The sequence below is a fragment of the Emydura macquarii genome, unplaced genomic scaffold (genome assembly GCF_026122565.2).
Source record: "Emydura macquarii macquarii isolate MOO-44397 ecotype Brisbane River unplaced genomic scaffold, CSIRO-AGI_Emac_v2 contig_1027, whole genome shotgun sequence".
NCBI lineage: Eukaryota > Metazoa > Chordata > Testudines > Chelidae > Emydura > Emydura macquarii.
The window spans coordinates 11,675,179-11,697,108 of NW_027131164.1; the positions used below are offsets into that span (position 1 = coordinate 11,675,179).

The window sequence follows — 21,930 nt, forward strand, 5'->3', positions numbered from 1 at the left end:
AACCAGGGCACACTGCTGACTCATATCCAGCTTTTTATCCACTGTTACCCCCAGGTCCTTTTCTGCAGAACTGCTGCCTAGCTCGTTGGTCCCCAGTCTGTAGCTGTGCATGGGATTCTTCCGTCCTAAGTGCAGGACTCTGCACTTGTCCTTGTTGAATCTCATCAGATTTCTTTTGGCCCAATCCTCCAGTTTGTTTAGGTCCTTCTGTATCCTATCCCTACCTTCCAGGGTATCTACCACTCCCCTAGCTTAGTGTCATCTGCAAACTTGCTGAGGGTGCAATCTACCCCATCTTCCAGATCATTAAGGAAGATGTTGAACAAAACCGGCCCCAGGACCGACCCCTGGGGCACTCTACTTGTGACCGGCTGCCAGCTAGACATGGAGCCATGATCACATTGATCATTGAGCCCTATGCTCTAGCCAGTTCTCGATCCAGATAGATTCAGTAAAAAGCTACTTTGAAATGCTGTTCTCCAAAAAATAGATTGAGTGAATGCAAAAAGGAACATTTTAAGATTTGAGTGAAATGAAAAGCTGTTTAGTATTTAACTGTCCCTAAGAGGCTGCATTGGAATCATACTAAAATGATTGCACACCTCTAAGTTTACTGCTAAAAATGAGATAATAGTCTTAGCACTTAGTACCTTCATGTTCGGTGTGACTTAGAAACGCTAATCAGTTACCACTAGTTAAAAGCAATCTTTTATGATGATACTAAAAAACAAATTGGGAAGGGGAATTTATTTCATATGAGATTTGTTGCTGTCTGTTATTAGCAATGAATGCTATCTGGAGTAAGAATGGTCTTGTGGCTGAAAAGGCAAGACTAATGTAGTTTTTATTTTTATTCCTGGCTCCTGTGTGACTTAAAGTGAATCGGCACTCTGTGACTTATTTTTCCCATTTGTAAAATGACAGTTACATGGAAGGCTTTTTGTGGTAAAGCAATTGATAAAGCAATCTGAGGGCCTCTGATGGAAATTGTTCTAGAAGCACAAAGTATTACTATTATCATTCATAAGTGATTGATTGAGTTGCTTTAATAAAGGGTGTATTTAAGAAATTCTGCATTATGAAAAGTACTATATTCTGGTTCAAGGGCCATCTTTTAACTCTCACTTCCTGGGGCTCTGGAGCTAGGTATTGTCACTTCGATGATGTCCTGCATGGAGATGAGAGAAGAGGGCAATGACTGTTTTCTTTAATAATGTCTCTCATTGGTTAAAACAGTGTTGTCAGTTTCAAAGGCTGCTTGCTAATCTTTCCAGATGAAAAGAGAGCACAGTATTATAACTGTCCAGGCAGAATTGGGAAACGAGAACTGGAGGCCAAAGGAACCTTCAGGATTTGGTGTAGAAGACCATACTTTGGTCAGGGGACACTGCGGTATAGGAGAGTTTTATAGATGCATACAGTCTTCTGTACTTTCATATTTGTTTGGAATATCTTCGCAAATTTTATTGAAAAGCGTTGTTTTATGACTTTACAGAGAACGTCAGGATGCAGATGGACAAATGAAAGAGCTTCAAGACCAGCTTGAAGCTGAACAGTATTTCTCAGTATGTATTGTAGTTCTTATTTTACCAGTCCAGTCTTTAAGAAGCAGAAATAGTACCATCTAATTTAGATGAATAGTTGCATCACAGATAGTGACTTTAAAATACTTTTTAATGAACAGTCTGCAAAAATTCTTCTAGGCTGAAATTTGTTCACATAAAGTACTCGGCAAATACTTTTGGAAAAGTAGAATCTGTCACAGCAATGCATAAACAGGAAGAAAAGGATTCAATTTGTCATATTTAATTTGCAATTTAACTTACTCACCAGTTCAATTAATAAAAATCTTTATAAAATGATGTATTTCTGTAGGAGATCAGCTTTGTATACAAGCAAATAATTCTTGATTGTTAATTATGTTTCCATGAAATTGACATGATAGCTTATGAAGAACTATGTCTTAATAGTTATAGATTTGGAAAGGCTACTTTTCCAAACTTCTCTAAAACCAAATTTCTGATATATTTTTAATGTTATGTTAAAATACAAAAAAAAAAACCACTTTGAAAAAGCATGGGTATGGTGTAAATAAAAAATAGTACATGCATACACACTTTCAAACTTCTAATAATTATATAAGGACAGCATATCACATTTATGGGAGAATTTATTGGTGGCTGGGGATTTCAATGGGTTTGCTTTTCCCCACTAGCTGGGGATGCTGGGGGTTACTTGATAGGGTGCATACATCGAAGTTGAAAGAAACAGTGTTCTTGAGAGTGTTGCTGCCTTAAGTCAGGTCTAGGGAGACAAGGCATTGCTGTGCTTGGCCTCTTGCTGTATTAAAGAGTTTTTGGATTTAATGTGGTCTTGCCTCATTCATTCAGATACCCTTAAGCTACAATATAAAAGTCATTTTTCCTTCCTTTTCTTTTTTTTAAACTCTAGACTTTGTATAAGACTCAAGTTCGTGAGCTTAAAGAGGAATGTGAAGAAAAGACCAAACTTTGTAAAGAAATGCAGCAAAAGATACAGGAGTTACAAGATGAGAGGTGAGGGTTTGCCACATAATTGTATGTATAAATCAGGATATTTACTTCAGTTTTAAAAGTTTTCATGTAGTTTCTGAACTAATTATTTATCAATTATTTGCAGAGACTCCTTGGCTGCACAACTTGAGATCACTTTGACTAAAGCTGATTCAGAGCAACTTGCTCGCTCCATTGCAGAAGAACAGTACTCTGATTTGGAAAAAGAGAAGATCATGAAAGAATTGGAGATTAAAGAGATGATGGCTAGGCATAAGCAGGAGCTTACTGAGAAAGATGCTACCATAGGATCTGTGAGTAATTTGCATCATAACTCTTGTGGTAGATTTTTGTGCGTGTTAAAAATTCTTTAATCATTATAATGAATAACTACTTGAAAGATACATTTGGAGGCTTACAGAAATACATAGCTTGAAAGATTTTTGGATGCTTATTAAAGTAGAGTAGATGTAAACAATATGAGATCATGAATTTCTTTTTTAAAAAACCATTACATGGTTAATTATGTTTAATTGAACTTTAGAAATCATAGAGAATGTTTCTCAGTACTTGCAGTTTACATATTTTTCACATCTGGATGAAAAATACAATTATTTCCATACTTCGAACCTGTGGAAACAAAACTGGGAATGTAAATATATGCAGTTGTATATAAAAATCTGTGTATAATGGTACAGTTCATGTTGCTATAATCAAGGTTTTGTCACGTTTTCCATTCTAAACCATATTTTTTCAGATGTGTATAGTTTGGCTGTAAAAATTCCTAGTCATTCTGAAACATGACATCCTAGGAGTTGATTCCTTTGGCTAGGGATATGTGACTTGAGGGATTCACATTAAAATGTAATTGCAGTTTAATGCAGTGGTCCCCAAACTGTGGGGCTTGCCTCCCTAGAGGGACACAGAGGGATGTTTGGGAGTCACAGTGGGGCCCAGGCCAGCCACTACAGGGGGTGGGGAGGGAGCACCTCCCAGTTCCACTCTGTCCCCAGGCATGGCTTGGCTCCCAGTTCAGCTCCCTGCTTTGCCCTCAGGCCAGCTCTGCCCTCATTCCCTCTCTGCTCCCAGGCTCAGTTCTGCCCCCATCTCCTCCTTCAGCCCAATCTCCTCTGCTGAGCCAGCTGTGTAGTAATAGAGGAGGGGCACAGACAGATTCCATTACTGGTAAGAGGGGCACAACCAGAAAAGTTTGGGCACTGCTGATTTAAATGGGTTCCCTGGCTTTTTAATAGGCATTCAAGACCAACCCCAACCCCTCCCCACCCCCCCCGACACATAAATAATATATCATTTTTTTGTTTTTAATGATAAATTAGAAGTACCCTAAGGCCATTTTTGGTACTTCTTAATGTAAAATAATCAAGATACTTTTTATGTGCATTTATTTATTTAAATTACATTTTGCTACACATTTTCATACTGATACTATGCCTGCTATGGATGACTCTGTTACTAAATATAGACTTAAACAAAAAAAGTTACCAAGTTATCAACATATTTGGCCAGTGTCTGGGCTCAAGGGATAGAGAGAGAGAAGGGCCCTCCCAAAGTCCAGCCAATTAATAGAAGCAGCTAACTTCCCTCCCTGAACTTTCTGGAATGGGATATAAATAGCCTCAGGAAGAATTCAGAGTTATTAGTTAGTTCCAGGGAAAAGATCCAGGCCTGCCAACTGTATATCCTCTGACCCTAGTGTGCTAAACATATAGGTATAGCTCACCCTCTCCACCCTTCTGGTTCTCTAGAGAGCAAGAAGCAGCTTGAGCTGTCAGCATTCTCAATTAAGAACTGGCTTTCTTGCAATCTGTCATTAATTCTTAGTCACACCCAACAATCTAGAGCTACAACCCACCATCTCTGTTAATCAGTATGCATGCGGTCTGCAATTTGCATTAACTGCTGCCACATCTCTGCTGTTAATTCCATCATTAACTGGCACTGCTACTTCTCCCTCCTTGAAATATTTCTTCAGTTTCAACCCCTGGCTTCCATGCACATCTTCTGGATCTTCAATTTCACTCTGTTCCTCGCTTGGGTCTCCCCTTTTCCCTCACTTGCCCTTCTTATTACACAAACCTTCTGTACTTCAGTTCCATCACCTCTCTCTAGCTCATTATCTAAAACCTGCCTCCTTCTCCACACTTCTTCTAAAATCTGAATTAACCCTGATTATTCATAACCATACACTCGTCTGTCCTTACCAGTCTTAAACCAAACCCTCTCCTTCATTTGCCTGTGGAATGGCTGCTCTGTCTTGCAAAAAATTCACCTCAGCATATGATTATCTTCAGCTCTGTGCTTGTGCTTCTCTTACTCATCTTATATCCCTGCCCTCTGTTTCAGCAGACTCTCCTTTAGTTCCCTTTCATTCTAAATGATTGCTGCAGCATGCTCCTTTTTTCCTTTTCAATTCTAATCCCTCTTAACTCCAAATAGCACTTAAAGCTGCACATTCTCTGTTTTGCGGTCTATTCCATCTCTCGCCTTAAGGTGGCTGTAATTTTTCATGCCAAGTCTGCCAAGTCTTGAGCCTATTTGTTTCTTGATTTTGATGACAGACTCTTCCTACTCCATTTTTCCATATTGCACAATCTTGCAAACTTTTTCATTTTGCTCCCCTCTCTCTCACCTGTTCCCACATACCTTTGCTTGATCATTCTCTCCTCTGTGCCCCCATTTCTCTTCTTACTCCAAATTCTCTTTTCCTTTATCTTGGTCTCATTCTAAGGCATTTCCGTCTTTTTCCTTCTTTCAAAAAATCCATTAATCTTTTGCATTACTTTTTGTTGTGTGGTAACATATACTTAATTTTTTGCTTTGTTTTAGCTGGAGGAAGCCAATAGGACACTGACTAGTGATGTCGCTAATCTTGCTAATGAGAAAGAAGAACTGAATAATAAACTGAAAGATGTCCAAGAACGTGAGTGTTCAGTGAACAACTTGAATTTAACTTTAAAATGCTTTAGTTCTCAAAAAATTTACCATTTACTGCTGTAATTAGCCTTTACAGATTTCTTATTATCTTGTTGCAGAAATTACAAGGCTAAAAGATGAAGAAACAAATGTAGCAGTTATTAAAACTCAGTTTGAGAAACAGTTGTTGAATGAGAGAACACTGAAAACCCAGGTAAATATAAGAGAATGAGCAGATGATCATGATAATTGGAATAATATACTTTTCATGTAGCAGGTAGCATTTTTTTTACATGGAACAGTTGCTTTCTGTTATAAAGCAGCTGTACGTACTCATTGAAATCTGGACACAATTTGTATACCCTCAGAACTTTTTACTAAACCGTATTAGATTAGGAAAACTTGCACAAGTAGTTATACTTGGGTGCAGACCTGTAGATACACTATACCTGGGTGAAACAGTTTGTCCCAGTGTGATTTAGCCCAGTGTAAATCCCTAATCCAGGTAAATCCTTTATCTTGATTCAGAGAAGCTAGTTTTGACATGTATTTTGCGTATGACATAGTTTAATTTCATTATATTGTCAGCAACTCTGAATTACCTTCCTCTGTGTTTTTCACCTTTCTCTGAAGCATCTGGTAATGAGCTCTGTCAAAATTTGGATACTAGACTTCGTGTCTGATTTTGTACTCGCTCATTGTGCTCTAGACATCCTAGAGGCATATTAGACATTCCAATTTAAAGTTGTATTTGGCTTCTAACTAACTGGGCTATCTAAAGAAAGTATGTAAAAGAACAAAAGTGCTTTGTTCCAGAGTGAAATTTCATTGTCATTTTTACAATGCTTGATTGATACACAGAATTAAATTGTGCAGGTCCATCTTAATAAAATACCAAAGTTTTTTGAATTCATGGGTAAAGTATTATAATAGTTGCTAATCACGGGTGGGAGAGATGACATTATTTTTACCTGTTGTTTACTTTTGGGGACTTTATTTTGTGGTTTGTTTTTTGTTTTTGTTTTTTTAAGGCTGTGAACAAATTGGCTGAGATCATGAATCGGAAGGATCCTGTAAAACGTGGAGCTGACACTGATGTACGGAGGAAAGAAAAGGAGAATAGAAAACTGCATATGGAGCTGAAATCTGAACGTGAAAAGTTAACCCAGATGATGATTAAATATCAAAAAGAGATGAATGAAATGCAGGCAGTAAGAAATGAATTTGCATCAATAAATAGCAATACAAATGTTCTTAAATTTGTTTAAGTAATTGAAACAGAGTTTAAAATAATTCCAAGATGCCATATTTATATGGAAAATATATGCATAATCTTAGGGATGACTCAGATAAAGAAATTAAAAAGTTGTATATTTCAAGATTGGTTGTAAAGTCCCATTCCACCAAGAAAATTCTATAAAAATTATGGAGTACAACAATAATACTAAAAGGCAAACCTTTTCACATCATTTTCACAGCAAATAGCAGAGGAGAGCCAGATACGAATCGAACTGCAGATGACACTTGACAGCAAGGATAGTGATATTGAACAACTTCGGTCCCAGCTTCAATCAATACACATTGGCCTAGACAGCACCAGCATAGGCAGTGGACCTGGGGATGCTGAGGCAGATGATGGATTCCCTGGTATGATTTTTTTTATTAATATTCCTACCTTTATCAGTTTCATAGTGTTTTATCATGGAAGTCAAAGCATTAAACAAACTTCTTATGTTTCTGTGACTTCCTTGGTTTTTCTGTACTTATACCTTTTCGGTAATCTGATAGCACTTACTATACATTCGCTAACTGAAACAATCTTTATTTTAACTGTACTTAGTTCTTTCTTCTTAAATTATGTTTAAAAAACAAGTTAATTTTAATTTTTTAAGCATTAAGATTACATTCTGTTTCTCATTTGAGCTAACAATTATTTTTTCTCTTGATTGAGGTGTTCATTTTGTAAATACTGTATTAAACGTTAAAATGTAAAAACTAATACTCTCTTTTTAGTGATTCTTTTTTAACTTCTTTTGTGCCCTTTTCACTCCTTTATGATGGGTGTTTAGTCCATATCACTCAATCCCACACTATGGAGTCCATGTCTCTTACCTACCAGCATTCTTCTACCTCTGTCAGTATTGCCACTAAGCCTTCCAGTTCTCGCATGCTTCTCAACTCTGATTCTGACTCAGAGGAAGAACCACTGTCTTCTGTACGCATCCCTTCAGAACCTGATAGCACAGGTGACATCCCTGAAATCATTGGATGCACTTATGATTTGTTCTAACTTTGTCCTTTGGCCTTTTTTTATAACTAACACTATTAATACACTATTTTCAAAAGCATGGGCAGTACAAATTGTGATCCAGAACATATTAAAGAGAATGTTGCATGAACAAAGAATTGGCTTGTTTTTTTCTAAATGTTCAGTGTTTGCAACCAAATTAGACCTATAGTTGAAAAACAATTTTACAGAAGTCTTTTGAAAGGTGATTTTTATGTCCATATGTTCAAAGTAGTCTCTGTCCAGTGTCTATGCATAACTTTATGCACCTCAGAGTTTTTGGGTATCCAAAACCTTATCTTGTTTGTTCTACTTGAGCAATTAAATACTCCAGTTGAATAATTGATAATCTAGCAGTCCACCTTGTGAGTACAAATACAGCTTGCTTGTATAAATCAAATTTTGGGCTGCCCAAATTCTTTGCCTAAAGTTGGATATCACATGGCTAAGACAACAAAAACTTGGAGAGTATTTTTTAAAACTTGATCTCTAATACATAAGACTTGTGTGTTCATTATGGATCCGTGTCAGCATAAAGAGCAGCAGCAAGTTATTAAAATTTACTCTTCCAGTAGCAAGAAGAAAATTTATAGTGGGACCCTTTTCCGATCAGTAGAACTTTCAGAGTTCAGGCCAAATTAGACTGTCTTAATAAATGTTTAGTTATATACTGACTTTGGTAAATCACGTCTGTTGCCTTTCTGATAAGAAGGCAGTGCTGGGACATTACTTTGTAGAGATAAAATATGGTTCATGTCCATTGAGAATACAGGCAAATATAAGTTGTCATGAGGAGGATTTCCTAGGAAATATGTTCTCTTCTGTCCTGTCTCTGCTCCCAGACTAAGGATGCAGTCTATGAGGAGACACTAGATTCTCATATTTCTGCTGCTGGGAAAGATGTTATATGGGTACACAACAGCAGAGGCAGGTGAATGCTTATGTGGCTCCACTGACAATAGAGATTTTTTTAAACTTCTTAAGCAGTCCTTGGTGGGACCCAACCAAACCCAGCTTCTCCTTCCAGTTCCTTTCCCTGGAAGTGGGTGAATGTTTTCTATCAGCGTCTTTTCTTCTGTCCCTATATGCAGGAAGAGCCATGGAAGGTGAGCATTCAGTCGTTACTGGGGTGTAGCCAGTTTTAACAGTAAACTCTTAATAGAGAATAGCCTCAGAGGCAGTAAAATGGAGGACTTCCCTTCTGTCCCCTCTCAAGTTGAATTCTTAGAGGTTGGAGAGGTGAGGAGTATGTGAATATTTCCTCCTAGTGAATACAATCTTTTCACACTGAGGAGCATTCTTTTGATTAGCTTCTGCTTGCTCTGTCTAATCAGAGAGTGAGAATAGCTCCAGACAAATCCAGTGAGACCATTGAAAGTCATATGCTGAGCCATGAAGAGAAGCATATGATGCTAGCGGCATGGGTTACACATCACAGAAATGATTGCTGAAGATTTAAATTATTTCATTACTATCTAACATGCCAGACACATGGAGCAAAATGTATGTGCAGTGTTTCCCATGTGTTTGGTGTGTGTATTAACATGTACATCCTTGTTAAAGGTATCAGCAAGCAAACAAATATATTCTGAAGATCAAGTACACATCATACTAGATAACCTTTCTTCCACCTTTCTGTCCACAATGCTGGGGGTTCTGTAAACATTTTCTCTTTGTTATACACTTCCCATTTGTACACATAGGATGATTTCACCACTTGCTTAAAAGGAACTGGGAATTACAGGACCAGGGGATGTTAACATTCCATGCATAGGCTGGAACAAGATGCCCCTGTTAAATCAAAGGCTTTAAAACTTTGAATTCAGAGTTTCTGTGTCGAGGCAGGGATATTAGGAGTCTGATGATCTCTTCTGATATAGATAATCAGAAAGCAATTATCGCAGGTAAGCAGTTATGTCTAATACTCACCTCTTTGGCTCCTACCACAAAACAAATATTAAATTAGAATTAAGATGTAGAGGCTTAATGTATGTAAAGCTGCTTTGAAATCTTCAGAGAAAAGATGGTATAAAATGTTCCTGTTGTGTGAAACTAGCAGCAAAAGCTATTTCTTATTAAGTGGCTCAGTGAGAGTGTACTGAGTACAGAAAAGGCCAAAGGGTTAGCCAAAGATGACTTATTGATACTGGTTAGAAAGCTGTGATGATTTACACAGGTTCTGAGGAAATGGCGGTAGAGCAAGGAGTTCTAATTATAATGGCAAAACTTGCAATTTAGCCATTGCTGTTATTCAGGAAAATGGTTAATTTTATTTATTCCCCCCCAACTCCCACAGTAAACTAATATTTGAGGTAAATTTATTTAACTTGTATGGTAAAAATATATATGTAGTATGTATTAAATACAAACCTTAATATACAGCCTTTAAAAATACATATTTGTGCATATGTATTCATCTTTATAAGTTTTTATCTAAAACTGGATGTTGTGTATTCCGAACTAATGCCTTCATACAAGCAATTTTAATGGCTGGAGCTGATAGTTAAATAATTATAGGCATTTAAAATCACAGTGTCTTTGTCTTATTTTTACTAAAGAGAATATATGTGTGATAGCATTGTTTTATAGTTAGACATTGGCTCCTTTTTCCTAGTCTGATTACTAGTTTTTGAGTGGCATTATTTGCTAATAGTGGCTGTGCTATATTGCTTTTTGTCTCTGAAAAATCTGCTGTGAGAAAGCTTGAAGGGCATTTTGCTTACCAGGTTACAGTATTTGTATATCTGCCTTATTGTTTCTAAATAAAGGCTATTTCATATGCATAGTGGTCTCAGATAAATGCGTGTTGTTTAAATACTTACTTTAATATTTATTTGCAGAATCAAGATTAGAAGGTTGGCTATCGCTACCTGTCCGAAATAACACTAAGAAATTTGGATGGGTGAAAAAGGTGAGAAATACAATTTTTGACCTCTTGCTTAACTGACAGGCTCCTGGATTTTGTATTAGTAGCAGCTTTTTAAAGGGGTGACACTTCTTTTCTACATAAATGTTTCCTAATCAGATAATACATGCATAGATCACCATTGATGGGTCTTAGTCTGTTAGGTCAGGGAACAGATGGGAGTGGACATTATTTATGCACCTACGGCTGACTATTTGGGCATCTAGCAGTGTGAAGACCCAGCAGGATCCTAATGCTGTGAAATGACATAATCCAAGGGCAGATGCCCTTCATAAGGGAAGAAGAGTTGAGTTCAGGTGCTTCCATATTCTGACCAGCCTCTCTTCCATTTTGTCTGGGTTCAGCTTTAGCCAACTGCTCATCATCTAGGTCAGAGGTCCCCAAATTCTGAGGCGCATCCCCCTAGGGGGGCACAGAGGAATATTCGGGGGGGGGGAAACGTGACCGGGCCCAGCCCCCACAGGGAGCAGGGAGGGAGCACCACTAGCCCTGCTCTGCCCAAGCTCTGCTCCAGGCCCAGCCATAGCTCCCAGCTCAGCCTCAGTGGCCAGCCCTGGGTAGTCCATGGCCCCCAGTTACAGCGCCTATCACAGTCCCAGCACCTGACTGTGGCGTTCAGCCTCAATGCCTGGCCCCTGCCTCGGACCCAGGTCGCAGCTCCTGGCCCCTGCCTCAGCCCCCAGTCACAGCACCCGGCTTCAGCTTCGGTCCCCAGTCCTGACTGCAGTGCCCCTGACTGTGGCCCCACTCCCAGCCTCAGCTGGGAGGAGGCAGGGAGGGGAGGCAGACAAAGGTAAAGGGGTGTGGAGTAAAAAGTTTGGGGACCACTGATCTAGTGCTGAGTCCAATAACACACTAAAATAGCTAGGAGATGAAGAACTGGGTGTCTTCCCTGAACTGCTGGTGTTTTAGTGTGTGGTGTCTGACAAGCTTCCCAGATGGCTTTTTAAACACAGAACAGATAAAGCACAAGTAATGGTGGTGTCAGCTCTCTCTCCCTACTCTGCCAACCTGCCTATTCTGAACAACTTTTAGAGAAGGAGATTTTCTCTTATCTACTCCGTCTTTGGCTCCTTTACTGAGACTGCCAACAAAGGTGCTAACTGTGATGGTGATTTTTGGAAAGGGGACATCTGTTCACTGTGAACAGGACCAATATGAGTCAAAATTAAACCAGTAACATAGAAACCGTTCCATTCCTTGCATCTTTTTTAAATAGGTATTTAAACTTGTAAAGATCGTTTGTAACCGAATTATAACAATTTTATGTCATTATGATGTAAATTATGACTGACTTTGTGCTTAGATTGTGAACCCAAACTACCATGCTATTATTGACCATTTAATAATAAAATTATGAAAGAAAGTTATGGAAGTATTTAACTTGACAGAAATAAATACTTGAGATTAAACCTTTTATTGTAAGAAGTATGTTAATACCTGTCTATCTTTTTTTAACAGTATGTAATTGTAAGCAGTAAGAAGATTCTGTTCTATGATAGTGAACAAGATAAAGAACAATCTAACCCCTATATGGTGTTAGATATTGAGTAAGTATCATTACAGGAGATTGTGGTATACATTACTTTTGTTAACTTTCAGATGGACATTAGCAGATGGCCTTGGAAAGAAAACAACTTTAGAAAATATTTTGAGAGCTGATAGTGACTCTGATGTCATATGTTATTTAAACTACAGTTTGAGGTCAGTCAGTGTGTGCCTGACTTCCCTCTTAGCTGACATATTGGGGACTGAACTGGAGACCTCCAGAACTAAGAGCTTATGGTGCTATGGCTTGAACTAAAGAGACAAAACTCTAGAGCTGGGGTCTGTAACAACTCATATCCTCTGCAGATTGGCACAGAGTGAGGAACCTGTATATCACACTCGGCTGTGGGTTACAAGTGCAGTACTTAAACATAAGAATGGCCGTAGTTGGTCAGACCAGTTATCCATCTAGCCCAGTATCCTGTCTTCTGACAGTGGCCAGATGCTTCAGAGGGAATGAACAGAACAGGCAATCATCGAGTGATCCATCCCCTGCTGTCCATTCCCAGCTTCTGGCAAACAGAGGCTAGAGACAGTCAGAGCATGGGGCTGTATCCCTGACCATCTTGGGTAATAGCCCAATCTTCCATAATCTTATCTAGTTCTTTTTTGAATCTCAGTATAGTTTTGGCCTTCATAACATGCCTTGGCAACAAGTTCCACAGATTGACTGTGTGTTGTTTGTTCTAAACCTGCTGCCTATTAATTTCATTAAGTGACCCCTAGTTCTTGTGTTATGTAAAGGATTAAATAACACTTCCTTATTCACTTTCTCCACACTAGTCAAGATTTTATAGACCTCTATCATATCTCCTCTTATTGGTCTCTTTTCCAAGCTGAAAAGTCCCAGACTTTTTAATCTCCCCTTATTTGGAAGCTGTTCCATACCCTAATCATTTTTGTTGCCCTTCTCTCTACCTTTTCCAAATTCTAATATATCCTTTTGAGATGGGGTGACCAGAACTGAATGCAGTTTTCAAGATGTGGGTGTACTACGGATTTATATAAAGACACTATGACATTTTCAGTCTTATTAGCTATCCCTTTCTTAATGGTTCCTAACATTCTGCTTAACAAGTTCAGAATGCAGGTATTCAGCTTTAATTTGGTTCTTGTGGCTATGGTTTAAGGGTTGGAGATTGATATGCAGAGTTGGGGGTAGGAGTTGAATAAAGTGGATTTAGAATTTTGTTTGCTGGCAATCTATACATCACACTGATGTACCTTAATAGCTAAGGTACAATAGAATTCCATAATTGTATATATTAAATCAGTACATTTAATAATTAGATAACATTCTAATATCAAACTTAATTTTTTGTTTTATTTTATTTCTTTGAAATCTGCTTCTACAGCAAATTGTTCCATGTCCGGCCAGTCACACAGACTGATGTGTACAGAGCAGATTCCAAAGAGATTCCTAGGATATTCCAGGTATGTAGTTATAAATTAATGTTTTTAAAAAAACAAATTGATAAAATTCCTAATGCAGCTAAATACAAGATGCTTCAAAATATTTTAAAATTTTTATTAAAGAAGGCACAAATACAAGTGAGAAAAGTAGATCATATAAATTGTCAGAAAATCTATTCTAACCTACTTTAATTTTTATTCCTGAACTTTGTTAACTAAATAATTGCCTTAACCTACAACCCATTGTGTATGAATGTTGTGGTTATTTTGCTTTAACTCTAGATTCTGTATGCTAATGAAGGAGAAAGCAAGAAGGAACAAGAATTTCCGGTCGAGCCTATGGGGGAGAAATCAAATTACATTTGCCACAAGGGACATGAGTTTATACCCACTCTGTATCATTTTCCAACCAACTGTGAGGCTTGTATGAAGCCACTGTGGCACATGTTTAAACCTCCTCCTGCTCTAGAGTGCCGCCGCTGCCATATCAAATGTCACAAAGATCACATGGATAAAAAGGAAGAGATTATAGCACCTTGCAAAGGTAAATAGTGAATAATTGAATAAATGCATGGTTGCCAATTAACTACAGGGAATAACTCAGACAAAGGTTTCTAATAATGATATAATTTCAGATGAGCTCAAAGTAAAAGTAACTGCCTGGAGTGTCGGATCCTTGGGTGCATATCAGCTGTGCTCTCCCATCGTAGTTAGGCCACACAACTTTTTCAGGATTGAATTAGGGGAGATGACATTCAGTCAGCACAGGGACATCTGTACCAAGTACTTTCCGTGCTGCCAACACAGTAAGTGGAAGGGCTACCCAAAAAGGCTACATACCCAGAGTATGTGGCAATACGGATTATGATACTCAGAAAAGTTGCTCCCTCTGGACTGGGTTGCACACTTCTCTATTCTCATTACTCTCATGGGCATATGAGATGGCTGTAGTGGCATATGTTTGTTCTCCTGTATACCTGTTTCCTTAGTAACATGGAGAATAATCATTCCTTTATGCTCCAAATGGAAGAAATGGGAAAAGGGTGCAGGCTGTGGACAGATTGGAAGGGCTCCTTTGGCATGGATGTTGAAGGTACATTGGCATAATCTATATCCAAAGCAGCACTGTGATCATGGCAGTCTAACGGGCAGCTTTATACTGGGTTTGTATAGCACCACTTGACCTCCACTCTGTGCCATTTATGAGAACCCAAGGATCTGGCCATTAGTTTTTAAGATGAACTCAAGTAAAAAAATGTAATCCTGAGATTTTGTTTCTCTTACAGTATATTATGATATCTCAACTGCAAAGAATCTACTACTGTTAGCTAATTCTACAGAGGAACAACAGAAATGGGTGAGCCGACTGGTGAAAAAGATTCCAAAAAAGCCTCCAGCACCTGACCCCTTTGCTCGATCTTCTCCTAGAACTTCCATGAAGGTACAACCGAATCAGTCTATCAGACGGCCAAGCCGACAGCTTCCTCCAAACAAACCAAGGTAACACAATGGTTACTATTAAAGATGATAACTTTAAACAGTTTCCTACTGTGATACATTGTATTATGTAATTGCTCTGGGCACTTCACACAGAATTTTTGTTTGTTTGTTTCCTTTGTATTTATACTATGTCTAGTGAAATGTGAGCCCATCCTGTCATCTTTTATGAATTCCTTTATACAAAATATTAAGTAAGCTATGTGAGGAGGCATGTTTCATTTTTTTTAATGAGCTTATTACTGAATTAAATCTACTGTATGTGTTATATATTATAGGCAGAGCTAATAGCACTCATCTATACATAAGGTTGCTTGATGCTGCACATTATAAGATCCTGTTTTCAATTACTTATAACTTGGTGAAATTTTAACCATTTGGGCTGAAATTTCCTGTGCCAAATGTCTTGGGAAAGTTGCATCAAAAATAGTTCAGCAGTTTTAGAGAGTGAGATTAGGGGAAAATATGCTGTTTTGCTCATGTTAAAAGAGTTCTCACAGGCATTTCATTAATAAGCCATAGTGCCTTCATGCTTTGGAGCAGGGACTTTACATTTGTTAGTTCTAGTTGACTTTGTGTCAGGCATGTACCTTTTGCTGTCCTTGGGGGGAAAAGTGCCCAAATTTGGCCAATTATCAAGCCTTTGAAAATTCTCAGTTCACACATACTCAGTAGAGTTTGGCAGCTACATTTTCTAAAGATTGCACTGAATGTGCTGCATCTCAGGGCTGCAGAGGCTGAGTAAGATTTTTCCCTGCAGTTGCTCCTATAGGCCGTTGTAGTTCTTCTGTGTCCTCATTGGTTCTGTAGCGGCACCCAGAGACTAGGCAGTGTAAAGGAGGAGCAGTCTGACTTGAATGCAGAGGGGACAAGAGCCAGACCTCGGGGGGTAGGGAGAGGTGGGGCAGCAGAAGGAGTAGATTGGGGCAAGGAGCCATGTAGGAAGGAGTTGCGGGGGGGTGACTGGGGGCTGGAAATGAACTGGCAGCTTGGTGGGGAAGACCAGTGGGCTAGACAAGGAGCCTGGATGGAAACAGAGATAGGGAGAGGGATGCCAATGTACAGTAGGAAAGGAGACTGGGACTGGTTGGATAATGAGACAGTGACAATGAGCCACCAGAGTTGAGATAGGACTGGTTGAGCTGTGAGTCAGGATGGGGGAAAGACTGGGACTTGGACATGGAGCCTAGAGGTGAGTCTAGGACTGGCTGGGTAAGGAGACAGGCACTGGCTTGAGGAGCCCAGAGATGTAAAGACTGGGACTGGCTAGACAAGGAGACTGGGACAGAGAGAGGCTGGTGAGAACATGGGCAGATGGATCTGTGACCACTAGAGAATGCTCCTCTGCAGAGCCTGGAATAAAACCCAAGATTCTAGAATCTAACTATTCCTCAGCTGTCTACAAATATCTGTGAACCCACTGGCAAAAAATCTGTCTCCTCCTACTCTAGTACTGCTCCACATACAGAATGACAACGTGCTGTTCTTATCAGTTACTCTGTTAGGTCAAGCGACATAGATCACTGCAGTGGATCTAAAAGACATCAGTTGTCTCTATTAGTTTCCTATTGGTCCATTTAGCAGCAATCAGTGTTTTTCATCCTCCATCAATGACCACACTATCTTCACTCTCACCTAACCTCCCTTTGAACCTTTAGCTACATATTCTATGTCCCATCTCTCAGTGAAAGATGCCTCCTAGTCACCATCATGTCAGCCTGAAGGGTCAGTGAACTCGGAGCGCTCATGGCAGGCCCACCATATATTACCTTACATAAAGAAAAGGTCTCTCTTTGCCCCCACGCAAAATTCATCGCTAAAGTAATTTCAGAGTTTCACATGAGTCAAACCATCCACTTACCAATATTTTTGCTGAAATCATATGCCTCTGATGGGAAATGGCTTCATTCTTTAGATGTCTGAAGAGCATTGTCTCTTTATCTACAAGGAACAAAAGCAATTAGAAAGCACCAGAGTGCAAGCAACCTCTGCTGCATTTCTGAGAGACATACCTCTATTAGAGATATGTAGGGCAGCTATCTGGAGCTCATTACACACCTTCAAAAGACATTGTGCTTTGGTCCAATCTCCTAAATACCAACATAGCTGTGGGGACAGCAGTACTACAGGCAACCTCCTGTTTAACTAATGCTTGCTATTCTCCCTCATGTGGAATCATTCAAAAAAGAAATGGTGGAGGTTACTTAATTGAAACTGGAGGTTCCTTTAGATGTGTGGTCCCTGTTTGTATTCCACTACCTGCCCTCCTGCTGCAGATAACAACTGGATTTGTGGTAGGAGAAGGAACTGAAGAGGTGCCAGTCTGCACCACCCCTTACATCTTTGGTACAGAGCACGAGGAGAACAACTACTCATGTGTGGACCAACAGACACTGCTTATTAAAAGTCTCTGGATTCAGGTGCATAGTGCCCATATGAACCAGCAAGTGGAATTCAGACAGATTTTAATCCACTTAATGTGTGCCATGGTAATTTTATATCCTTCTAGCTTTTTAATCAAAATGTCATGCGGTTCCAAGTCAAATGCCTTCCAAAAGTCTGAGGATATATTACATAAAGGCTATTACCTTTATCAACCAAACTGGTAATCTTATCACAAAAAGATATCAAGCCAGTTTGACAAGATCTATTTTCCATAAATCCTTGTTGATTGGGATTAATTATATTATCTTCCTTTAATTCTTTATTAATCAAGTCCCATATCAGCTGCTCCAGTATCTTCCCCAGGATTGATGTCTGACTGATAGTCCTATCATTACCTGGGATACTTCGTTTATCCTTTTTAAATATTGGCACAAAATTAGCCTTCTTCCACTCTCCTGGAACATCTACAGTGTTACAAGATTTATTGAAAATTGGTATTAACAGTCCAGTGAGCTCCTCAGCCATCTCTTTTAAAATTGTTGGATGAAAGTTATCTGGACCTGCTGATTTAAAAATGTCTAACTTTAGTAACTGTTACCAGGTTCACACCCATCCCAGACTTTTTCAAGACTAAACATACTGAGTTTTTTTAACCTTCGCTCAGAGGTCAGGTTTTTTTAAACCTTTTATCATTGCTCTTGCTCTCCTCTGTACTGTCTTCAGTTTGTCCACAACTTTCCTAAAGTATGGTGCCCAAAACTTGACACAGCACTCAATCTAGGCCTCACCAATGCTGAGTAAAGCAGGACAATTAGTTCTTGTATCTTACATATGACACTCCTGTTAATACACCCCAGAATGATATTAGCCTTTTTTGCAGTTGCATCACATTGTTGGCTCATATTAAGAACAGCAATAATGGGTCAGACCACTGGTCCTTCTAACCCAATATCCTGACTTCTGAAAGTGGCCAATGCCAAGTGCTTCAGAGGGAATGAACAGAACAGGTAATCATCAAATATCCATCCCCTGTTGCCCATTCCCAGCTTCTGGCAAACCGAAGCTAGGGACACTTCAGAGCATGGGGTTGCATCCCCAACCATCTGGCTAATAGCCATTGATGGATCTATCCTCCATGAACTTATCCATTTCTTACTGAATCCTGTTATAATCTTGGCCTTCACAACCTCGTCTGGCAAACTGTCCCAACGGTTGACTGTGCATTCTGTGAAGAAATACTTCGTTTGTTTGTTTTAAACCAGCTGCTTAGTAATTTCATTTGGTGACCCATAGTTCTTATGTGATGAGGAGTAAATAACACTTCCTTATTTACTTCCTACACCAGTAATGATTTTTTTAGACCTCTGTCATATCCCTTCTTAGTCGTCTCTTTTCCAATCTGAAAAGTCTCACACTATGTCTAGACTGACAGCGGCAAATTTGCCACCATCAGATCAATTTCTCTGGATCGATTGAGTGGAAGTGGAGACCCGCTCAATCGACCCAGAAATCGACGCTATTAATCTACCTCCACCAGGTGGAGTAACGCTGTGTCAGGGCATTTCCCATCAGCACAGCAAACTGAAGAAATGGTGGTAAATAGAAGTTAGGAAGTAAAGGGGAGATACGCACAATGATCTTTTTTGACTGTGACAGCTAATTTAGTTTCCATCATTTTAGATATATATAGTTAGGATTATGTTTTCCACTGTGCATTACTTTGCATTTATGAACAGTGAATTTCATCTGCCATTTTGTTGCCCAGTCACCCAGTTTGTAAGCTCCCTTTGTAACTTTTTGCAGTCAGCTTTGAACTTAACTATCTTGAGTAGTTTTGTATCATCTGCAAATTTTGCCACCTCATTGTTGACTTCCTTTTCCAGATCATTTATGAATATGTTGAACAGTACTGGTCCAGTACAGACTCCTGGGGGACACCACTATTTACTTCTCTCCATTCTGAAAACTGACCATTTATTCCTACCCTTTGTTTTCTTTCTTTTAAGGTTACTGATCCAGAAGAGGACCTTCCCTCTTATCCCACAACAGCTTACTTTACTTAAGAGCCTTTGGTGAGGGACCTTGTCAAAGGCTTTCTGAAAATCTAAGTACACTATATCCACTGGATCACCCTTGTCCACATGCTTCTTGACCCCCTCCAAGAATTCTAGTAGATTGGTGCAGCATGATTTCCCTTTACAAAAACCATGTTGACTCTTCCCCAACAAATCATATTCATCTACATGTCTGATAGTTCTGTTTTTTACTATAGTTTCAACCACTTTGCCAGGTATCGAAGTTAGGTTTACCAGCCTGTAATTGCTGGGATCACCTCTGGAGCCTTTTTAAAAAAATTGGCATCACATTAGTTATCCTCCAGTCACCTGGTATAGAAGCTGATTTAAATGATAGGTTACATATCACAGTTAGTAGTTCTGCAATTTCACATTTGAGTTCCTTCAGAACTCTTGGGTGAATACCATGTGGTCCTGGTGACTTTTTACAGTTGAATTTATCAATTTGTTCCAAAATCTCCTCTAATGACACCTCAATCTGGCACAGTTCCTCAGATTTGTCACCTAAAAGAAATGGCTCAGATTTGGGAATCTCCCTCACATCTTCACCTGTGAAGACGGATGCAAAAAATTCATGTAGTGTTTCTGCAATGGCTTTATCTTCCTTGAGTTCTCCTTTAGCATCTCAATCATCCAGTGGTGCCCCACTGGTTGTTTAGCCGGCTTCCTGCTTCTCATGTACTTAAAAAATAACAGCAAATTTTTTTTTAAGTCTTTGGCTTGCTGTTCTTCAAATTCTTTGTTGGCTTTCCTAATTATATTTTTACACTTCACTTGTCAGGGTTTATGCTCCTCTCTATTTTCCTCAATAAGATTTAACTTCCACTTTTCAAAGGATGTCTTTTTGCCTCTAACTGCTTCTTTTACTTTGTTGTTTTGCCACAGTGGCACTTTTTTGTCCTTTTACTATGATTTATAATTTTGAACCTAGTTTAAGCCCTCCTCATTAGGTTGGTGAGTCAATGTCTAATGATGCCCATCGTCTTCTTGTTCAGGTGGACCCCATCTCTTACCAATAGTCCTCCTTTCTGAATGGCATCCCACAGTCGAGGAAGCCAAAGTCCTCCATTCAACACCATCTTTGCAGCCATTCATTCATCTCCAGGGTGCATGTGTCCCTGCCTGGGCCCTTAAGATTAATACTTTCATATTTCCATAGCTAATCTCCACTGGAAATTCCTGGGATTTGTTGTTGACAGAGACCATTATTAATTCTCATCTCTTCCTATCAGATTTTCATTACTCTTCCCCTAAGTCTTTTCATAGGTCTTAATAGTGGATCCTACTACCTTAAGGAACAGAAAAATACATTTGAAAATCTATGTAGATGATTAGAATAATAGAATATTAGAGTTGGAAGGGACCTCAGGAGGTCATCTAGTCCAACCCCCTGCTCAAAGCAGGACAAACCTCAGCTATATCATCCCAGCCAGGGCTTTGTCAAGCCTCAGCTTAAAAACCTCTAAAGATGGAGATTCCACCACCTCCCTAGGTAACCCATTCCAGTGCTTCACCACCCTCCTAGTGAAAAACTTTTTCCTAATGTCCAACCTAGACCTCCCCAACTGCAACTTGAGACCGTAGCTCCTTGTTCTGTCATCTGCCACCACCGAGAACAGCCTAGCCCCATCCTCCCTGAAACCCCCTTTCAGGTAGTTAAAGGCTGCTATCAAATCCCCCCTCACTCTTCTCTTTTGCAGACTAAACAAGCCCAGTTTCCTTAGCCTCTCCTCATAAGTCCTGTGCTCCAGCCCCCTAATCATTTTTGTTGCCCTCCGCTGGACTCTCTCCAACTTGTCCACATCCTTTTTGTACTGGGGGGCCCAAAACTGGACACAATACTCTAAATGCGGCCTTACCAATACCGAATAGAGGGGAATAAGCACTTCCCACAACCTGCTGGCAATGCTCCTCCTAATGCAGCCAAATATGCTATTAGCCTTCTTGACAACTAGGGCACACTGCTGACTCATATCCAGCTTTTTATCCACTGTTACCCCCAGGTCCTTTTCTGCAGAACTGCTGCCTAGCTCGTTGGTCCCCAGTCTGTAGCTGTGCATGGGATTCTTCCGTCCTAAGTGCAGGACTCTGCACTTGTCCTTGTTGAACCTCATCAGATTTCTTTTGGCCCAATCCTCCAGTTTGTTTAGGTCACTCTGTATCCTATCCCAATCTTCCAGGGTATCTACCACTCCCCCTAGCTTAGTGTCATCCGCAAACTTGCTGAGGATGCAATCTACCCCATCTTCCAGATCATTAAGGAAGATGTTGAACAAAACCGGCCCCAGGACCGACCCCTGGGGAACTCCGCTTGTGACTGGTTGCCAGCTAGAC

At 39.5% G+C, this 21,930-nt stretch overlaps 1 protein-coding gene across 2 annotated transcripts in view; it reads left to right on the forward strand.

Annotated features, from left to right (window-relative positions):
- Positions 1-21,930, forward strand: part of ROCK2 (Rho associated coiled-coil containing protein kinase 2) — a 163,585-nt gene that overhangs the window by 124,210 nt on the left and 17,445 nt on the right. For both annotated transcript variants that reach the window (XM_067544762.1, XM_067544763.1), the window contains exons 21-33: positions 1,496-1,565; positions 2,452-2,555; positions 2,659-2,845; positions 5,379-5,472; positions 5,585-5,679; positions 6,497-6,676; positions 6,944-7,112; positions 7,535-7,711; positions 10,593-10,663; positions 12,140-12,228; positions 13,582-13,660; positions 13,922-14,183; positions 14,926-15,139. In XM_067544762.1, the coding sequence (XP_067400863.1) occupies positions 1,496-1,565; positions 2,452-2,555; positions 2,659-2,845; positions 5,379-5,472; positions 5,585-5,679; positions 6,497-6,676; positions 6,944-7,112; positions 7,535-7,711; positions 10,593-10,663; positions 12,140-12,228; positions 13,582-13,660; positions 13,922-14,183; positions 14,926-15,139 (1,791 nt within the window). The remainder of the gene's footprint in view (positions 1-1,495; positions 1,566-2,451; positions 2,556-2,658; positions 2,846-5,378; positions 5,473-5,584; positions 5,680-6,496; positions 6,677-6,943; positions 7,113-7,534; positions 7,712-10,592; positions 10,664-12,139; positions 12,229-13,581; positions 13,661-13,921; positions 14,184-14,925; positions 15,140-21,930) is intronic.